Source organism: Polypterus senegalus, chromosome 6, assembly GCF_016835505.1.
Source record: "Polypterus senegalus isolate Bchr_013 chromosome 6, ASM1683550v1, whole genome shotgun sequence".
NCBI lineage: Eukaryota > Metazoa > Chordata > Cladistia > Polypteriformes > Polypteridae > Polypterus > Polypterus senegalus.
The window spans coordinates 127,533,932-127,556,147 of NC_053159.1; the positions used below are offsets into that span (position 1 = coordinate 127,533,932).

The 22,216-nt window shown below is 36.4% G+C and overlaps 1 protein-coding gene across 1 annotated transcript in view; it reads right to left on the reverse strand.

The window, feature by feature from the left end:
• Positions 1-214: 214 nt before the first annotated feature.
• Positions 215-22,216, reverse strand: part of LOC120531588 (NLR family CARD domain-containing protein 3-like) — a 32,787-nt gene continuing 10,785 nt past the window's right edge. Inside the window, exons 3-8 of the mRNA XM_039757127.1 lie at positions 18,548-18,943; positions 14,940-15,026; positions 12,764-12,847; positions 10,098-10,181; positions 5,512-5,595; positions 215-1,456 (exon numbers count right to left, since the gene is read on the reverse strand). Coding sequence (XP_039613061.1) covers positions 1,363-1,456; positions 5,512-5,595; positions 10,098-10,181; positions 12,764-12,847; positions 14,940-15,026; positions 18,548-18,943 — 829 coding nt within the window. The 3' untranslated portion in view covers positions 215-1,362. The remainder of the gene's footprint in view (positions 1,457-5,511; positions 5,596-10,097; positions 10,182-12,763; positions 12,848-14,939; positions 15,027-18,547; positions 18,944-22,216) is intronic.

Below are 22,216 nucleotides of genomic sequence, written 5' to 3' on the forward strand. Positions count from 1 at the left end.
CACTTGTGTCTGACTCTGGGTGTTTCTGCATCACCCAATATCACCACTTTTATGCATTCATGACAGTATTTGATTTACATTATACTACAATACTACCTGCTCTTTTTACAAATTATTAAGAAAGATGACAGAATCACGCTTGGTTGCTGCAGATTAACAAAACACATGGCACACCAGTGAAGTCGCACATTTGTAACAATGAAAAACGCTGCAGTTCATCCTGAAGTGTACATTAACAAAATAACATTTATTACAATAGCATACAAAAACATTGTAACACATGGTAAATACAATACACACATTTTTACTTTTAATCCATTATATGAAAAAATAGGATTCAATTTGGAGAGATGGAAATACATATAAAAAGTTTATAATAAGGCCAGCCACACTGGACACACATAATGGAGTCACAAGATGGCTCCATAATGGCACATTCGATCATATCATTTTAGGAAAGAAGTCCAGTGTGTACAAGGCTGAGTTGTAGCTCACTTCCCCAAGTGATTCCTGTAATACAAGGGAGGAGGCAGGTACAGTAGTGAAGCTCTGTCACCAAGTCACAGGTCAAGAGTCACTGAAACACCATCACCACTGATGGACCTGCGAGATCAGCAGCAGCACGCAAATGAGCAACAAACCATGCAGTAGTTGAGAAATACCGTTTAGCCACTAGAGAGCCTCCTTCCACTACACTTCCTGAGTACAGTAGCTACAGAAATAAAATACACTGAACAATGGGTTCAGTGTAAATACGCATATTTATTACAGTAAAAAACAGGTAACAGATATCCTCCACTGAAACCGAACGTTTAACTGGGGCTTTACTTAAAAATGTAAACAAGTAAAAAAAACGCTGATAGATAGCAGCCCATCTTTAATATCTCGTAAAATAGGACAGGCCTGAAAAAGAACAGGACATTGATTAATCAGGAGAATGCGCTTCCCAAACAGGTCTGGTTTTCGTCAGCCTCACCTTTGCTAGGATTGTCGCATAGCAGCGCCTGAACAAAACAATGCATTCCTTATGGATTATTTCTCTATTACTACTTTTCCTAAATAGTTGTAGCCCCATTCACAGTTTTTTTTTTTTTTATAAGCATATAGTCCAATTTTGTTAAGGGAAGATGGCAATTTTGACAACTAGTTTAGTCATCTGTCATCCTAATGTAAGTAGCAACATTACAATCTAGCAGATACTGAGGATGAACCCAATTTGTGTGGGATGGTTTTAACATGAGACACAGGTCAGCAGCCTGCTACAGAATCTAATTTCCACACAGACAAACTGTACTCCAGTATTACATCACAGAGACATGCAAGGGAAAAAAAGAATAATAATAATAAAATGTTATGCTGGTGTTAGGTACAGGCTTTGATGTCCAGCTTCTCCCGGGTCTTGGCAAAGTCCTTTAAAGCTTTTACACCCTCTTTGGAAAGCTTGTTGTCAAAAAGCCTGTAAAAAAGAGCACCACAGAAGAAACAATTAGTGATAATGAGGTTCCCTAACTATACAAAGGGCATGAAAATTATGAAAAGTGTGCCTTTCAGTACTGTTGATTCCCACATCTCAACCCTTTCCAATTTTCTACATTCCAGATCTGACCATTTGGCCATGTTATCCATTCTGACATCAAAGAAGAAAAAAGGCATCACCATCAACCCCTAAGTCAGCGTATGGTACAATTCCACAACAGCTATGGACACGTGTCTCAATTGCAGAATGCCAAGAAAAGGCTTTGATGGTAAGCTGTTAGGACTCAGCTAGACTGTAACCTCAAATATTGCAGGCTCATAAAAGTTTGTTTTATCAAGGAACTCTTTTTGACTTTATCTTGTGCTTTACAATGTCGTTTCCTAGCATAAGCAAGCTAAGCAGCGGCTCGGAGTGCCCCAACATACACAGAGAACAGGGTGAATGGGCTAAGGCTCCTAAACAGAGGTGCTGCTTTAAGGCCCTAAAAAGATAGAAATAGCCACGCATTTTTATACTACAATTAGGAGGCACAAGAATTCAAACAACTATAAGAAGTTCAAAAAAATATTAAGGTCTTTATGCTATGATGTACACTGTGTTATGTTGTACACTTACATGAAGTGTTTTTTTTTTTTAAATATGTAAGTTTGTGCATCACTATTGGTATGTACATCTACTGAGGCACTATATAAAATAAATTAAGAAAAAAGCTCAGAAAATGGTTGGATGCGGTTTCCTTTTTCTGATCACAGCTTGACCGTTGTGTACCTTCAGGACACTCATCTCCACTCATACATAAATAGACTGTTTTATCCAAGGAAAGTGTTTCGCTCTTTTTTGTTTTCTATAGAGGGGATGACAAAAGCAAGTTGAGATCATGCTATGATCATGACATATAGTATGTTAGGTATAACACAGATGGGAAAAGGAAGGCTATCACTAAATCTTCAGAAGACATGCAACTAACAATCTCACTGTACGGTGTACAAAAGAGAATATATTTGTGCTTCATTAGGATAAACCAGAAACAAGACTTTACTGTACAAACATGCAAACAGAAAGAACGCGTATGTTCTATGGTGCCTTTCTATCGTGAATTCCAGCTGTCCAAGGTGCTTTACAAGTACAGAAAGTTTAAAGATATTTATATACCACTACAGCACACGAGACTTGAGTAATTTCTTCAGGATTGCACAGTGAGCCAGTTTAAGAACTCAACTGGCAACGTAGTAGTGTACAGTTTATACGTCCAAAACAACACTTTAAGTTTGAATGGTGCATTCTCGTGGTGGCAGTACCTGTATAAAGGTGTCAGGTATGTATTAGGGCCTCCGCTCTCCACTCAAACTGCCAGGCGTACCTAAGCATTAGTGCTGTCCAAATTTATTGGCCCATGGCTACTATTTACTTGCACTAGGATGGAGACCTTAAAGATGATAATGCACCATTTCACAATTTATGTGCGGTTACCAAATGGCTATGGGAATACAACAGCAAGGTTTCATTGCTTCACTGTCCTGCACACTCCCCAGATCTCATCTCCATTGAGCATTTTAGAATGGGGTGGAAAAGGTTGTTTGCAAAAAGACTTTGCAGCTTGGCCAGTTTGCAAGTGCACAACACAAACATTCATGAACAATGCAACCACATCTTGTAGAATCCATGTCCAGAAGAACTGCAAGGTGAATATAAGGAACACACATACACTTGCGTCATTTTAGCATCACCAAATCCCCAAACCTTCATGTCCTTGGAAGGAAACCGAAGCACATTGTAGAAACCCATCAGGACAACATGCAAACTCCAGGCAGGGAACACCAGGGACGTGACTCCCTACTGCATGGCAGCAGTGCTACCACTCCGCCATACCATCCCACATGTGTAATTATGAACAGTATTAATTATTTAAATTAAGTTAATGATTTATCTGTAAAATGTAACATACATGCTTTGACACATTTCATCATGAAAGTGATACCAAGTGTAAATCTAAGGATTCTAAATGTTCAGAGAGCTGGAGTATCATAAACTTAAAGTGTTCTGTGTGACAATTGCTGCTTGCCGCTGCTGTCAGCTCAGGAGGAAGCCCCAGAAACACGTAGCGATTAACAATTGGGTTGGTTTTAAAATGTTCTACTTCAATGATAAAATAAACTACAAGATTAAAAGTGAAATTTCCATTTTAATTATGAAACAGACCCCTTTTTCCTTCACTGTGTACCCAATTTCTTTTTTCTCTGTGGGACAAATAAGTTTCTGAACATTTTGATGCCGTTGTAAAAGTGCAAAAAAAAAAGATACGGCACATTAGATGGTCTGTCAGACCTTCAAAATGTATCAAATCATTATGATGGGGAATATTTGACGCTTGTATTGCCTATGAGAGAAACAAATGAAGAACAGCACCACAAATACATCTGTTTGTCAGCATTTAGGTTTAATCATTTGCTTTGCCACATCGAACCATTCACATTGATCCTGTAGGATCTCAAAAGTGGCTTGCTGTCACATGATTATAGTAAACAGATACTCCAATGTCATGTTCCAAATTGAACACACTGTACTCCCCGATTTTTTGCTGGTACTGCAACTCGGGCACGCATAGCGTTCATTTCTGAGGATATGTTAAAAGGATGCTGGGAACATATGGCAGCCAAGGTGCATGTGCGTACGGTTTCGGAGCGTGATGTATAAACCAGCCCTAACTTGCATGTGTGTGTCCACACAGACAGTAATTGACTATAGGATTCAAACCCAGGGCACTCCATCTGTGAGGAGGCACTGTAAATCAGTGCCCCACTGTACCATACTTGCATGAAATATTGCATTAAACAAACCTTTAAATAAACCAAAAAAGTTCTTGTTTGCCTATAACACTCAGAAGTAGCTCTAACCCTTCCCCACACTTATTGGGCACTCAACAAAACTTTGAAATTTACTTTCTTGTAAAATCATCATGCTCCCAAGAGTACTGACCTGCTGAGGGACAAAAGACCATTGAAAGTCATACCACACAAGTGGAAAAAGAGTGCTCAAATACTAACTTCTGTCTTACTGGCCATATGATATTGTGGGAAGGAACAAGTGTATGGACTAACAAATGGCAAGTAGTTACTCAATGGACATCCAGTTACATGTCTGCACTGTGACATGCATTTGTGACTGTCAAAAGTCAAAGGTTCTGAGCCCTTGCAGTTTTAATCATGCTTCACTCATAAAAAATCCAAAGCCTAGACGTATGACTTGCTTCACTTCTACACTGAAAAAAAGCTGAGGTCAACTGCTTAAAGTATTAAAAGAACAGTTATGAACAGTGGACCTGACCAGGCTGAACAAGGTCAAGGGATATCACAAAAGAGGCAAGTAGAAGCTAAACTAGCACGGCGTAGCTATACACATACATGACTACCTTACTACTGAGGTTTTCTGCATGAGACCTCAGACATGAGCTAGTAAACAGGACTTGTTGAACAGAAGACTGACAACTGATTGTATGGGATATTTTATTAAATTTATTGGGTCTTGGGAAACTTGAATTTTTAGAAGAGCAAATCTACACAGAAGACATCATGCCCCTAGTTACTTATTAGTCACTTGGACTTTTCTAGTAAAATTTACCCAGTCAAACAAAGATCGCAATTCATGCATGCACATTAAAAACTGGGGGGTCTGTGATAAGCACACCTGATAATCCATTACATTCACATTCACTCATACGTATGGGAATTTACAGGTATGAAACAAGTTAACCTGCACTTCTTTAGAAGTGAAGTGAGAAATAGCAGCAGCATTAGCCACACTGCCAAAATAAAACAGAAACAAATATGTGAAACACAATATCACAACTCTGTCCTTAGAGCAGTTTTAATATCTCATCTCCACCTGAAACTCCCATCTGGTCGTGTTTCTAGTTATACCAGTCTTAATATTAGGATGTACACAAAGGTCAAAGAAATGTGGGTAATTGTGTCCAGCAGCAATCTTTAATTGAGAGGGAATGCTGTTTAAATACAATCAGAAACTGAATTGCTTACCAGAGCTTTTCTAGAGTAGAGTTTTCCTTCAGAGCGGACATTAACAGGTTTGCTCCATTGTCAGTAATCATGTTGTCCCGTAACCTGATTAATACCAAAACAGCTTAATTAATGAAGATTTCATGGAATCGACAATATTACAAGACCATTTAGCCTTCAATACTGATAGACCATGATACAAAGTGTCATCTCATTTGCAAATATGATGTTCACATCAATTAAGATACAGGACATAGCATTTGATTTGAAAAGTAATCAACCCACTTTTGTAAGGCCAAGTACAGGTATGTCTTTGATGCACATTCTAGATTGATTTTACTTTACCATTTGCTCCACATAATCACACAATGGGTTGGAGGTAGGAATTAAACTATAGCTTTTGGGTTTTGGGTCAAGGTCCTTATCATCTAGGGGACCAAACATTTAACTTATAAGGATAAAAACAATTTGCAAGAATGAAGACTAGTTTCAAATTAAATAAAGTTGCCAACAATGCTGTATATCATTCATGCACACGCACCAAAGGGTCACCTTCCAGGCTCACCTAAAGTAAGTTGTGGTACTATCTGGGACAAAAGGGGCCTTTGTCACTAAGGGTCTGGTCTCCCTTTCCCTCACAGCCTCAAGAAACCACCCCTTGATGGTAACAAAACCAAGGAAGTCCCTCCTCTTCTGGCCCACTCGGTATAAAAGAAAAACATTCCTAAAAGGTGCTCTCTCGTTTCAGACCTGACCACGATGATAATGTATAGATTGAGACTACAACCTGCTGTGAGCCATAGCCAATGGGAATGTAGCACTGGGCACATGGCAGGAACCAACCCATTCAGGGCTCACTCATGCACACACAAGCCCACACAAAGGTTAAATAGTGATTTCAGACTGGCTAAAACATGCACACACACTTTTGGGGATGCAGGAGGAAAACTAGAGTATCTGAATGATAACCCATGCAAACATAAGGAGAATGTGCCAAATCCTTTTACATAAAAATGGACATTAGATTAAACCTCTGTAGCATTATGTTCACCCCAGAAAAAATAAGCCAAAAACAGAAACATGCAAGTACCAAACCAAATCGTTCAATTCAAGCAATAGTTTTGTTTCAGTTCATTTTCAAACTACTTTTACGGTTTTTTATTTGCCATTGTGTTTTTATTTGGAGGTTTAGCACCACTCATGAATATTGATGAGTTAGAGTGGCAAAATTCATAGAAATAGTCATGATTTTTTGCAGCAGAATGTCATTTCACCCACTAGATGGCTGAAGAATACTATTCTGAGCATTATTTTAGCTTAAAAATGTAAAGTGAATCATTACACATCACATCGAGTCCAATTTGTTGTTAACCATAACTGTATAGAATTTATTCTCAGGGTTAATGTCAAGGAGGTTAAACCTACAATCTGTGAGAAAGCAGCACTGACCACTATGGCATTTAGTGTCCAACTAGCTGGAAAAAAATTGTTAAGCATTCAGTTTGATTCTAACTAACACTGGTAAATTCCTCTTCTTTATTGCTTTAACAATGCCAGTGGCATGAAATTTGGCTTGGTGAAACTGTAATACAAACATACAGCATATGAACAACAGAAATCATCATTCCACAAAAGCCAGCAAATCAGCTACTTAACACAAACATACCTGGACATATGCAAGGTGACCCTTAAGGTGAAGATATTAAGTTTATGCTTCTCACATCTTAATGATAATTACTATTATGGAATTTGGCAATTCTAATTTAGATTGACTGAAGCCATTTACCAGACTGAAGGGGAGTATGTAGCGGTCATTTAGAAACTGGCATCCAAAAATTTTAATAGCAGCGCACACTACTTTGTCTATCTGCTGTAATGGAGAAGGTCAAAACACTTACAATATAAAAGAGGCATTACTTTCTTCGACATTCAAATGTCTTTAAATGTTTTAAAGTATTTCTCAACTCTGTCATGCTCTTTGGGGAAATCACATTTTTTTTGTTTCGATAAGCATGTTTTGCAAGAGGCAGCTTCACTGTTCCCATAAGCAGCTGACACCACCTACAAGACAGCTAATTTGACTTCTTTTAAATGTAAGGCAAAAGTCACATTAGTGATATTGAACTAAACTGTAGTATTGTGCCACATTTAACCACATAATTACATTCAAATATTCTGGTCTAAAATATAAATTGATGCTTTCATGTGTTGTTCAAAAGGCAGCCAAACATTATACTAATGTTTCCCTACATCTGTCAGTGTTTAAAAATATACTATGAGAAGGAACATTTTTTGCTGTAGTGCAAAGTACACCTTCAACTTTCAAACGTCTTTTGACACAAGCTAAGAGGATTTCTGTTCCAGTTCTGTGATTATTTTCCTCCTACCTTAAATAATTCTTCAAGCTCAGGGGTCAGCAAGTCCTGGAGGACCACCATGACTGCAGGTTTTCATTCTAACCCTTTTCTTAATGAGTGCCCTGTTTGGGCTGCTAATTAACTTTTTGTGAATTCATTTTAATTGAATTGCTTTTTTAAAATTTGTTCCCTTGAATGTCCTCATCATTCCTCTGAATTACTTAATTTCTTTCCGTAAATGAAACCCAAACAGAAATGAAATGAGAAGTGAGGGAGCCAAAATAAGACCAACTAAGTCAGGGCCTCAAACTCCAAACAATTTAATTGCAACCAGCTGCTTAATGAGGTGCCGATTCTTGTTGTTAACTAAACCAGTTCTTTAATTTTATGGCTTGTTGCTGTTCTCATTGTGCAATAGCATACATTTCCAAAGTTGTTGATTTTCTCTTCCTAAGAGCACTGTTAAAATGTTTTGGGGACCTGAGCAGATCAACATTCCTGAGACCTTCATCTTTCTTTATTTTCAGATATTGTACGTTGGACACCAGTTGTTTTGGCTCATTTTCTATCTCATTATTGTTTGGCAGCTAATTAAGGAAAAACGAAACAATTAAGGGGTCTGAGTCTTCAATAACAACTTAATTAAAATTAGTTCAAAAGAAGTTAATTAGTAGCAAAAACAGGTCACTTGTTAAGAAAAGGGTTAGAATGAAAAGCTGCAGCCACGGCGGTCCTCCAGGCAACTCCTGTTTTAGCTCAATAATATTTTTAGGCCTTTTTACACCACAAGCATCATCACCTCACAAATTTTCTATAATATTTAAGTCAAGAAGTTGTAACAGCAATTCCAAAACTGTAATCTTGCTTTTCTGCAAATAATTGATAGCAGTTTTTTGGGTATGTTATGGACCACTGTCTTCTGAAAATTCCCATCCTATTTATAGCTTTAATTTCATAAGTGACTGCAGGATATTGTTTCTACAAATTGATGATATTTAGCCGAATTTGTTTTCCTTTCACTTTTAAAATACTTTCCATTCACTTAGCTGCCATGAAGTCTCCAAGGATCATAGATCCACTGCCATGTTTAGAGGTTGGCATGGTGTTCTTGTCATCAAATGCTTCAAGATTAATCTTCCTATTATTAATCTACAGAGGTATGGTTTTATCTTAGTGGTGTTTTGAATACTATTGGTCTTAACCTTTTGCTGAGGCCATATGAAAGGTTTCCTTCTAACAACTATTTTGTGCAGAAAATTTTATGCAAGCACTGGAGTACTGTGAGCATGTGGACCACCACTCTGCTATCCCTTGCTGCAGGAGTGACCTGTTGGTTCTGCTTTTTATATCTGAGCAGATCTGCAGTTTTTTTGGGTGTTCCAGATTTAGTGTTGACTTCAATCAACAAGAATTCAGATAGCTGTTTACAGTCTAATGTAAAACAAAATGTTTCCCATTATATTTGTTATACAAGATATGCAACATACAGTGTCTCTAGGCTCATGTTTGTCCCAGTCACTATGGCCCTATGTTTTTTATTTATCTGGAAAAATTGAAACGTTCTTCTAAACGTAGCCACTTTATTTTGAACTCCATCTGGCTCCAAGCAGTTGAAACACATAGTTGCATCATCATGCATATGTCAGCCTAATATTATTTTGAATTTGTTATCAGAATCATTTTGTCTGCTGATGTGTACATGGAGAATCCACTAGAGGGATGCTACAATCTTATATGCTGAGGGAGCATGTGGTCCTGGGGAGAGAACTTCACTCTATCCTTCCTTAATTATAAAGGCTTCCTGGCTGGATAAGAAACCATCCATTTCAACTGAGATGCCAGCAAACCAGTGTAAAATCTATTAATATTAGTAATGTACTTCAAAAATATATTTTAAATATTTTTAATTTTTGAAAGACAGAGAGTGGCTCCTTATTGTTGAGGTTAGGCAAAACATCCCGAGAGCTTAGAATGATCAGAGTATTTATTCAACCCTGGAACTGTCTTCACCTGTCTTACTTTCAGCCTAAACAGCCAATCAAGTTTTAAGGCCTCAAAAAATTAATGATTCAACTACAACAGCATCCAAACGCTTGCATCAGCCACTCACTGTTTAATTTTTCAATCTGATAATTATGCATTAGAGTATGCAGAAATATTCCTGCATGTTGCAGAAGTCATGTAATTTATTTTACCTTGACTCATCTCAACTCTACTCATTTATACTGCGAGTTGATGGATTTGACGTACCTGACATCTAATAGAGTATCGTTTGTCTTCAGTACCTCTGCGAGAGCAGCCGCCCCTTCATCACCGATGTTGTTAATCGCCATTCTTTATTTTTTTTAAAAAAAAAAAAGGGGGACCATTAAAGACTAATAAACAATAAAGAGATAGATATATGTGTTTATATACACAGACCAGACACAAAAGAAAAAAAAGTTATATCTTGTGGATGTCTTTATTCCAGAAAGACAGATAATTCTTACCAATATATTTGCAACGGATACACAAAAAGACCATAGATATCTCTCTCATTGACAGATTGGCGGGAAAGAAGGATCCCCATTTCCACTTAACACAAGCGGGGATTTCAGCTTAAAAAGCACTTTCATAATAATTTCACACAATTTTTTACATCACAACTTATTCTTTCTGATGTTCATAGTAGTTTATAAAATTATTAGCCAGTCTATAAAATAATTAGTTATTTCTTCTGTTTTAACTTTAAATGAATAATTCTAATTTCTCATTCCTCCATTATATTTAGCCAAAAAGCTAGTCATAAAGATGAAAAATTAGATCAGTAGAGTGATGCAAAGAAAAAACAATCTAGAATGTAATGTAATGTAATATAAAAAATTCTGAGAAAAATAGGTATTTTAAATTTTTTGTAGCCATACTACACTGTTTTTCCTGTTAGAATATCCTTTTTATACAGCTTTAAGACAATTGAGCAGTCAACATAAGGCTGCAAAAGAGATGCTGATTTTTAAAAAAAAAATTAAAACATATTAGTAGCTTAGGTCACACTTTAGTACACAATGATTAGCATGGACATTTTCCTCCAACATTCTCAAAGCCTTGTTGGTTTAGTTAAATAGTCCCAGAGTGAGAGCAGGTGTGCCTGTGAGTGGACCACGTGATGGATTGGCACCCAATCCAGGCCCTTTTTCTACACTGTGTCTTGTACTGCCATGACAGGCTCTTGCTTTCTGCCCTTCTGAACTGGACTCCGAGTCATATTTGAAGTCTGATGTATATAGATTGAACAGGACTGGAGAAAGTACAGTCCTCTGCGGCGCCCCTGTATTGCTGAACACAATGTCAGACCTGCAGTTCCCAAGCCGCACATATTGAGGTCTATATTTATTTATTTATTTTTATATTATATATATATATATATATATATATATATATATATATATATATATATATATATATATATATATATATATATATATATATATATATATATTTTATATATAGATATAAATGGGTTTGAGATAGACTATGACTATTAGTAATTATTACTTTGCCAGTGAACATATATCATTTGAGATTAGTATGAACTGTTGCCAAAATCATATGACACATCTAAAAGACCATGAAAGAAATTGTGGTATCACAAGGAAAGGTTTCCCACAACATTTTTATTTTTTGTTGAACTATCCTTCCTTTTAGAATTAGAGTGGTGGCAGCCTTAGCCATGTGGATATCTACCACCGATTTTCTTGAAAGTTATCCTTTAGTGTTATTTCTTATTTTTTTGTGTGTAGCTCAGATTTCAATTTTCAGATTCAGGATTAAAAGCAGTTAGCTCACAAAAAATATTTTAAAGGAATCATGATGACAAGTGTTTTTAACTGTAAAGACACAGACATGAAGTGGCATTGATGAGTCTGTAAATAAAAAAAAGACAGTGAAAATGGGTATATATTCACTAAACAATTAAGTCAAATTCATGAATTTTTGTATTGATTTGAGCAGAACAGCATACTTCAGCCTGTTATTTGCCTTTAATTTAAGAAAGTTTATTTGAGTTTCTTCTAATGAGCAGTTTAAACATTGGGTATGTTCTAATCAAGAGGAAGATGACATCCTATGCATTTAACCTTAATAAAATGTAAACAAAATGAATTCCAATACAACAAAATTAGTCACTATTGTAAAACGGTAATTCAAAAAAAGACATTAAAATATTGTTGCAACAAGCAAGAAAGACTGCTTACCAAATATGTGTGGGAAATTTACACATTAAAAATTAGAAGTTGTAGGAATTATTCAATGTGTGTGGGATACCCGCTTATTATTATTTATTAGATTCAAGGCCTGTAGATGGTCAGATTCTAAACAGAGAGATTCCTGTAAACAACATACACAAACACACTACTCTGAATGTCTTTCGTACAGACAATTTGTAATGTATTTGATTTTGACAGAAAAGGTCTGTATCAGACAGGTATATTCATGTAAACTTCTTTTACATATCCAAACAGTGAGTAAATGCTTTAATCATAGACAGACAGATTCCAGTAAATTTAATTTAAAAACACTATTAGACAATGACAGAAAGACTCTGTAGATGTCCCATATATTAATAGACGGTTATATTCACATAAATGTCTTTTAAACAGACAGAAGGATTCCAGGAGATGACTCTACTGTAGAAAGACTGCTAAATTAATAGCTAAAATACCAATCCCTGTCTATATTAAAAATATCAACAAATAGATTTATGTACAGTAGCTGTTGGTAATAAACTGGTTGTAATACACACAAACAAGAATATATACAGAAAAATCAGACACAATCAGCCAGCACTGAATTAGAGTTTACTATCCTTCAAGTCTAGTGTCTAGTTTATAACATGCTTATTCTTTTCTTGACTGCACAGAAACTATAGTTCCTCTCACCTTAAGTCCTTGACACTTCTGTTTTGCTTCAAGCCCACACACAATTCCTGCAGACCTTCTGATCCCAGTCTAGTTTCCACAATCCTAAATGAAAAAGCATACATCAGCTGCTGTAATACATGGAGACTTAACAGAACCTAAAGCTTATTCAGTGTTATCTGGTTTCTCAAGGTTGGAGCCTCTAAGGCTTGAGTTGAGCATTATGAGCAGAAGAAAATGCACATAATGGATGATGGAAAAGGTAAAGAAGCTGAAACAGGTGATCCCCCAAACAGTTTTCTAATACAGTACCTTAACCTATTAAAGGACTAGCGATGAGCTAACACTGCGGAGTTTCCATCACCAAGAGTTCAGTAAAATCACAGAAATGTTTGTGAACTTTGCCGAACTTGGTGAAATGCATTAAAACCAATGGGAAAGGAGGAACTGAAGTAGTTTTGAGTGGATTAAAATGGTGAAATGGTCTTTTAAGTATCCCTGGGGGCTATGGAAAAGATTACTGTGGCCAAATGCGTACTCTGAGCTGTGAGGCAGCAATGTTAACCACTGAGCCTCTGTGCCCAAAATAACAAGTGACATAGATGGAACAAATACCACAAATGAAACACAACAAATAGCCACAAAGTAGCAATAAGTAAATAAAACACAGATCATTGCTCTCATAGAGTTCCAATCTTGGGGCACACTTTGGTCGTGCCATGAAGCGGCTTCATGGGACTGGCTAATTCCATTGTTTGAAGCTGCAATTCCTATGTATCTGTGCAAATACTTCGCACTTTCTTCTTCCATCAAGAAACGCCTTTTAAACTGTGTTAATTCTTTAGTTTTTATTATTTCATAGTGTTTCCTGTGTTTTCTTATGTTTCCTTTAAGGCTCATTTTGGCAATTTCAGGTTTGCACATCGCTACTTTACATAAATAATTAGCCTTGTGGTGCTCTGCTGATCAGTATTATGTGACCTGAGGCAGTACACATAATATTCTCATTATAATCAGCTAATGTGTCCCTGAAAAGACAATACATTAAGTTTTTGCTTGTTTATTTATTTACTTTTTTTAAACACAAGCAGGATTGAATCCAATAGTGTTTCTCAATCTTTGTAGCTTTGAAACCCATTTTTACCTTTTTAAGTTCACTGGTGACCCACATACAGCAATTGATTTCTGTGAGTTAAAAAGCGAGATTTCCCCTTGCTGAAATGAGTGGGGTTAGAGAAAGGAAAAATATTGCCCAGCACTGTCAAAAACTTTGGTGAATGAGGGAATGGAGTGGTTTCACTGCATCTCACAGGTAAAATGCACTTTTAGTTTTCCAGCAACAAGATGATTTCTGGTGCCACTATAAAATTTCATTATGCATAGATCACAGTATATTGTACATTAAGTACTGCCATTGTCATGCACAGTTTCTCATTTTTGTTTTCAAAAAACTTAATGTCATATAGTAACACGTAAGTAAATGATCAATGGCAAAAGCCAAAGCAGTCACTGTATAAAAACTCATTAAAATGCCTAACAATGAAAACGGATGGGTTATTGCTAGAGATTTCATTACCTTTTCCTTATAAAACACATATGAGACTGTAAAAAATATTTCTGGCAAATATTGTTTCCTAATCTTTTTCATCAAAAAATATTTCTATTTCAAAAAAATGCAGTGCAATAGATAACCTCTGTTTGTTGTAAAACAAGTCCTGCCTTCCCACACAGAGTTTAGCTCAATGCAAGGACTAATTTCAAGGTCACCAAAAAGGATTTGTCAATGCAGAGACTCATTAAAGGTTTACTATATTGTACCCTGTAGCCTGTGATGTATCCTTCAGCCTCGGATTAAGACATAAGATGCAATCATCATGTTTCTGTAAATCCACAACAGAATACAAGAGCTCCTAAAATACTGTTCACAATTCTTTATTCTTTCAAAAATCCAAAAAATGAAAATCAGCATCTCCATGGTGTTCCAACGGAATTAGTCTGTAAGAACAAACTCCTTCAATTAAAAACTTTACTGCTTTCTGACAAACTACTACAAAAATCCCTGTACCATGTGAGTGTTCCAAAATCTTCATGATGTGCACATGTACTGTACTAAGTACCATTAAGTATATCACAAGTATGAAGTTAAAATCTCAAATACAGAAGCAAGCACTCTTCGGCATCAAGAATTTAAACTCACCACAAGTTTTCAATCTTGCAGTCAGGGTTCATCAATACCTGGGACAGAACAGTGGCTCCTTCGGCTCCAAATGGATTTTGAGCAAGCCTGCAAGGTAGAGATAGGATTGAAATGAGCATAGATGAAACATTAATGTTGAGCTACAGTGTGTGGTACCACAACATTAAATCTGTAACAATCCACTGCTTGATGCACGCTCTAATATTATGCTACATAGTGCCTTGTAAAATGAATCACAAACACATGACTTTAGCATTTGTAGGTGGGATTTGAAGAAGGAAAAGAAATTTCATTTTTCATAGTAGCTCACCACAAACAGAACTGAGAAAATCTGAAATGGCTTCACAGTCAGGACCCAGGCCCTTTCACATTGTGAAAGTAGCTGCTTAGTAAAAATAAGCATAAGCTAATTGGGAGCCTATCTTAACACCTTTGGGTCCTCAAAGGACTTCAAAAAATCATCTCTTTCTTTATTTAAGATCCCCTATAATTTCCAGTTATTAATACATAAATTACAAAAAACACCCTAACTTATAAACATGAACATCCATTCAGTCATAATTTTATTAACCTTATTTTTTCCCCTGATTTTAGGTTGCAATGAGATGAAATCTATTGACACATATACAAAAAAAAAATGCAAATTCTGTGTATAATGTAGCCAGGTAGGGTTTAAAAATCTGTAAGGAAGAAGTGCTAAGCACACACACCAAAGAACAGAATAAAAAGCCACTAACCACTCTGCTAAGAGAATATGCCCAGGCAGTTAAGAGAGCGGTCAGATACATTAACTACCATAGTTTCAGACATACCTAGAATGTGAGGCACATCAACCATTATACAGTACACCCAAACATGAAAATAGCAATAACAGGTTTCCTTCACTTTATGAACAACCACTTTTTCAAAAATTCATATTTACAAAAAGCCTTCCAATAACCTTTATTGTCTTGTGACCTGTTCTGGAATGATTTCAGATTTGCTTTGCTAAGCACTAATATCTATTCTTCTTCACAGATATTCCAAGTTCACTTTGTTGCAGCCTGCAGAGTGAGGCACAGCTGGATGTTCAGGTTGGGGTCTAGATGCTGGTAACACACAATGTCAATCTCAATTATTCTTAAAGGTGATACTGCATTCAGCCACTATAGGCTACTGAATGGGGCAGAACTTGGTCCACTGGCTGTGATGTTATGTACTTGTTCATTCATGTGCTACAGTTCAGTTCACTCACCTTGTCGCTTGTGTTGCTAATGTCTTCTCGCACTATTCAGAGCATTATGGCTCCAATAAAAGTTAATAAAAAGTCAAAGAAAGATCAAAAAGTAATTTCCTTGATTGTGAAACTTTAAGTGAAAAAGCATAGATAAAAAGCTGCATTAAGCAGTATTTACAGAAGTGTGATCTATTATTTCTAAAATAATTCCTACAATGTTTCATGTATTTTGTTGTTATTTGAACATAAATGGAGTTATTTAGGGCACAGGGAAGTCTCAATATACCTTCCGTTTTAATTAATAGTAATTTGGTACTTGCATAACAAAAATTCTCTTTACAAAGGATCTGATGGAATGCATTAGCTCCATAAAGCGTGAGCAGCCTGTATACTCATACACATACATATTACAAAAGAGGTGTCTTCCTGGTATCTCCACAAATTTGGAATAATGCAAAGGGCACCAGATATGCCAAAAGTGTGTTTCTCTCCTTTACACACAAACAACATGAAGTACAACAAAAAACATAAAACAAAACCAGGATGACACCCTAGGCTTTTCTTTACAGTTCTAAACTCGTGTTCATCAGGTGTAGTGGCCTCCCATCTCCCAGGTGCATTTTTTTTTTTTTTAACACCCAGATTCCTCCAGACACCACCACCACCCAACTCTCTGTGGCCATGGCCTTTCTTCTTTTTACCAGTAAACCGTCACCTCAAACCCTCTGTCTCTCTCTTGCAAGTATTTCAACTGAAAACTCCATCAAGTGTTTTAAACCCTTCAAAGGGACAACATCATCCTAGTAAGACCCATTTACTGTATCCTAGTGGCTGAGAAAGTAGTTCTGGTGCCTTGCTAGGCTTGGTGCCTGCACTTCCACCTGTTGAGTATGAACTTTAAATGTTGGCTATAAGATATGATGAATGTGTTTTTCTTAAATTAGCTCTTTATAGGTTCTCAGGAAATGAGAATTTCTGTTGGCTATTGTATTAATATTTTTGTGAAATAAAAATTCATGCAGCTGACACTGTCATAGCAGCAAGTCACTTATTCTTATTTAAGTCGTCTTATGGCCTCCTTCCAGGCCTCAAGGACATCTATTTCTTACTGCGTAGTGGATTGATCATCACTGGCCTCTGTGGGGTTGTCTGTGTTGTAGACAATCTCTGCTGGATCTTCCTAGTGTGCCACTCTTCCTCTCTTTCCTTATCAAAGGCTGCACCAAATTCCAACTCCCATGGAGTCCTGTGGGAGTTGGAGAAGCCACTGCAAACCAGGTGATGTTCTGTATTCACTCCCTCTCCTGGTCCTTCCAGTGTAGAGGCATCTCAGCCGGGTAACAGCCCCAGCCCTTCGCCACACCGGTCACAATAAACAATATAAACAAATTTATTTTAATTAACTATATTTTGTTGCATACCCAGTTCTCTTTTACAGTGATCCTGAGCCAAGCGCTCTTACAATTGTACATTGCTGTTTCATGAAAAAAATCTGATTAGATATAATTGTCAGGAACTAGCCCTACAACAGAACCCAGAACACTGGAGGGAAGACGCAACAGCAATAAAAACTGTGCTACTATCTGGCAATAAACACGAACAGCAAGCGAGAAAAGAGAAATGAAAAAATTAAAAAGGAACGTAAGTTTTTGACCAAGCAAAAATAGAACATGAGCGTTTTTGTTTTAAAAAAAAAAAAAAACACTTCCTCTGTGTCCTTCTTCACAATATTTGCTCTCATTTGTTTTCCTTTTTTTGGCCAAATTTCCCCCAGGGACAAATAAAGTCTGTCTACATCCTCAAAGCAAAAACTTTTAGTAAAATCAGGAACCTAAAACTACAGGAGAGATACCACTCTTCATCATCATGATAAAATATTTAAAAGGTGGGAGTCTCTACTCAAATGCATACATCCCATAGCCCCGGACATTAAAAAACAAAAAAACCAATCACCTTCTTTAGGCAAGCCTCAGTTGCCTCGAAAGCTTGCATATTGTAATCTTTTTAGTTAGCCAATAAAAGGTGTCCTTTTGCTTGACATCTCACTATATCCATAATGGCTAACATGGTACAAACTCTCTGCTTGCTTTCTTAAGACTCTAAACCAGTTATATGAATGTCAGGATTCATTTCACTTCTACAACATGCAGCCAGATTCTATACTATAATCTGACCTGCGAAGTTCATATGCATTTAAATAAGTCTTATTTCCCAAGAAAGCCTTCAAAGCTAACCAAAAAACCGACCACAAAACCGACATTTAACCTTCAAGGTAGAAACCAGCTCATGAACAGAAGTGCAACTTGTCAGACATCTGTACCGTTACAATATGCTCCATCACCCCTTTGTTCACATGCTGTAGAAGGATGTTCACAAAGAAAAAGCAACCCACCTGAGAGTCTTGAAAAATGGCAGAATTGGGCATAACCTCTTAACCGCTTCTGGATCCAATCCCTTGTTCTCCAAGTTGAGCTCCTCAAGGCTATTGGTTAGCTGTAGAACGAATGCCAGCTCTGTCCAGTCTTTACAACTGTAAGTCTGGGGGTTTCTGCTCTCAGTGGCATACATCACAAACTGGCTCACTTTCTCTCGTATGCCAGGGTCCTGGGCTTCATACAGACAGTAACAGATGTTGATTTGTCTCTCAGGTAAGATGTAAGTGGGGCACAGCTGCTTGTGAAGAAACCTAATAAGATGTTGCAGATCCTTTTCACTTGACTTTTGCGATGTGGAAAATATGCCTTCCAGAATTCTATATGTCCTAGGAGCAAGCAACCCTGTGAGAAACCTGGAGGAATATAAAAAGAGTAATTAAACAATTTACTAATTATATTATGGAGTTTTAAGGAAATGTTTGTAAGGAATGTTAATGTCTGGTTAAAGGAATAACCAAATTACAAAATGCAATTGCACTTATCAAAACTAAGGGAAGTAAGAGATAAGAGAACAAGTAAGGGGTCAATAATATTAAGATAGTACTGAGCAAACACATTTATGCTGAAAGAATTTCGTATACTGGAAACTGTAATGTTAGTGGTGTACAGTACTTTACTTTGCAAAAGGTCTGAATAAAATATAATTAGAGCTAGATATCATCGGTTTTCTCAATCCTTATAAAGGGTCTCCTCAATTTGCAAAATGTTTCAGCTGTTGTATGTCAATTTGTAAATATGCCAAACTAATGACACACAATAATCTGTTAAAATAATTTCATAGGTATGTGCAGACCAGTTAGCATATGCCTTTCAGAACTGTTCACAATGGTAAATGGACAAGGATGGATTTAAATTATTAATAAATCAAAATACAATCAGTGACTTTTGATTTAAATAACAACTCTAAAACTGAAACATCATCTGCACAAAGTGTACTTTGAATGCAAACCACAAGGTATATCTTTTTTAATGCCTGAATCATCAATAATCAAAACATGTTACATATGACACGCAATGACTGATTGGTTTTCTCAAACGTGCATTTCATGTATGGATTGTATCCATATATACTTTATACAGTATTTATATGTGGTATTAGAATGTGTTTCAGGGTGTAGTCATGTTCATTTGCATAGTACCGCACATTTGTAGTTAGAATAAAAATTGGCAGCTCATAATGAAAAAGTGAAAAGAATGTGTCACGCCAAACTGCCATAAACAAGTTTATAGCAGTAGAGTATTGTACCGTGTTAGCCATAGATTGATACAGGAGAAAGTAGGGTGAAATGACACCCTAACTTCTCCTGTATCAATCTATGGCTAACACGGTACAACACTCTACTGCTATGGATATACAAGACACCACAATTGTACCGGATTCACATGGAACTGAAAACCCGGTGGAAGGAACTAGTCCACTTGGACAGCGATATCTTCTTCTTGATAGGTTACACCTTGCCTGATGAAGGGGTCTTAGCTGCCTCGAAAGCTTGCATTTGTAATCTATTTAGTTAGCCAATAAAAGGTGTAATTTCACCCCACTTTCTCCTGTATAAACAATTTTAGTGTTTTAGTCCAATGTCAAATATGTGATAGTCTTGAAACAGAGAAGGTAGGTTAAAAATGCTGTTGCCTCTACGCCATGCATTCTTTAAAACCGCACAGGTATAGGGGCTGGCCACCCTTCTGCAGCTCACATGATTGCTGCCACTGCTCTACATGTGGGTAGAAACTGTATTTGCATTTCCACTCTTCTTAAATGTGATTGCAATCCATTTCTAACCAACTCTGAATGGGTCTGCTCTGCCTGATCCATCACCAGCACGTTTACACAGTTTTTATATGGTGTAATGCATATTGAAATGGATGTACTTTACTTTAGCTACAAATTCTTGCCTGTGTCTAAACTGAGGCTCTTACGCAAGCCCTTTATGCGTGGTCTTCCATACCCTATGCTTCACAGAGGCATTCTTTATGCTGAATGTCCTTGTTTCCTTAAGGTTCATGTTATTGTTTTACTTTTCTTTTTATGTGGTTTCCCTTTTAGCTAGTTTGCTCTTTATCATGCTTTATGTTGTAATTTCCACAATAATGTAAATTTTAGATATATAAATACAATTTCTTTCTGTTTCTTTCATTGCAAGCAAAGTGCACTGACATAAACAATCCTTATAAAATCTTTGGGAATGTATCTGTTATGAATCCTCACAATATTTAAACCCATCACATAAATAACAAGAACACTCCAAGACTGGATGTCTGCCTAACTGTTGAACTGATCAGAACACTCTTTATAATTTTAACATTTCTTCAATGGCATATTTAATACTATGTATATTAGGCTTGTTTCAAATTACTATAATAGTAATTATAATTATTCTATATTAGTATTAACTTGAATAAGTTTTGAAAATTACAGAAAAACCTGATCATGCAACATAGCAGTCATGTGTATCCTTTATAACGTTTATAATATATCTTTAGGCTTCATATAAATCTCAGCCACCTTATCAGTGGAGAGTAAACTAGTGTTAACAATGGATTTAAAAGATGCTGTTTTTATGTTTGCAAAGATGAAGATAAGAAAAACAAATGTTTGAAATTTTACTGATTTGTATATTTATAATCGTAAAGAGCTTTAACGCATTTATTTCTAAGGTTGAAATTTCTGAGTTTGTGCATGAAATTCACATATGTTGTGTAGAAAAATATAAGGAACAAGAATTTGAAGAGAAAAAAAATTATTCCATTCCATTCCAAAGTTATATCTACCAGTCTTCGCATTGGTTCTTCAAAAATGTGAGACAATTCACATCACTTCTTGAGGAGATCCCAGCACACCAATATCTGCAGCATACTGACTAACTCTGTGCACGACGTGATAAGGTGTACCCCCAGGAAGCAGACATGCGTGAAAAGTCGGAGCACGGCGATGGCCTTGAGCAGTAGGATACAAATAACTCCAACATGACTGTTGTTCCAATAATGGAACACGAGGCATAAATTAATGAAACATTGTAGTATTATTTACATTTTTAAAACTGGTATTCTGTTGGTAAAATTGAACTACCATCAAGAAATTAACCTATATATTATTATACTGTTATACTGATATATTTGTGTTAACATGCTTCTTAAATAAACATGGACTCGGTTCCAAAATGCCAAGTCAAATTTATACTCCTTTACCTAATTTACCTTCTAGTAAATTGCTAGTTTCGCATAATTTACCAAGAATTGTGCAATTCGTTAAAACAAATACCTATACTCGTATACCTAAATACCTATAGTTCAGATAAAATGCATATGGTACATGAATGTAAGAAATCTGTTCATAATCCATATAAAGTATCAGATTACAAGCAAAATGTTATATACTGTAGGTACAGGAATAATTTATCAAAACGGTAACACTGCAAATATCCTCAATTCCATGACATAATGAGGGACAGAATGGGGGCACCATTAACAGCTTCACCAAAATTGCTGATGTAGTTTTTTTTACATTCAGAGCCAATTTTGGTCCCATGGCTTCTGGTGGGTTTCTAACATGCTATAGCATAAAGGTGCATAAATTAAGCAATAAGGTCATCTTTTGACACCGGAAAAACGAAAGAGATGGCACT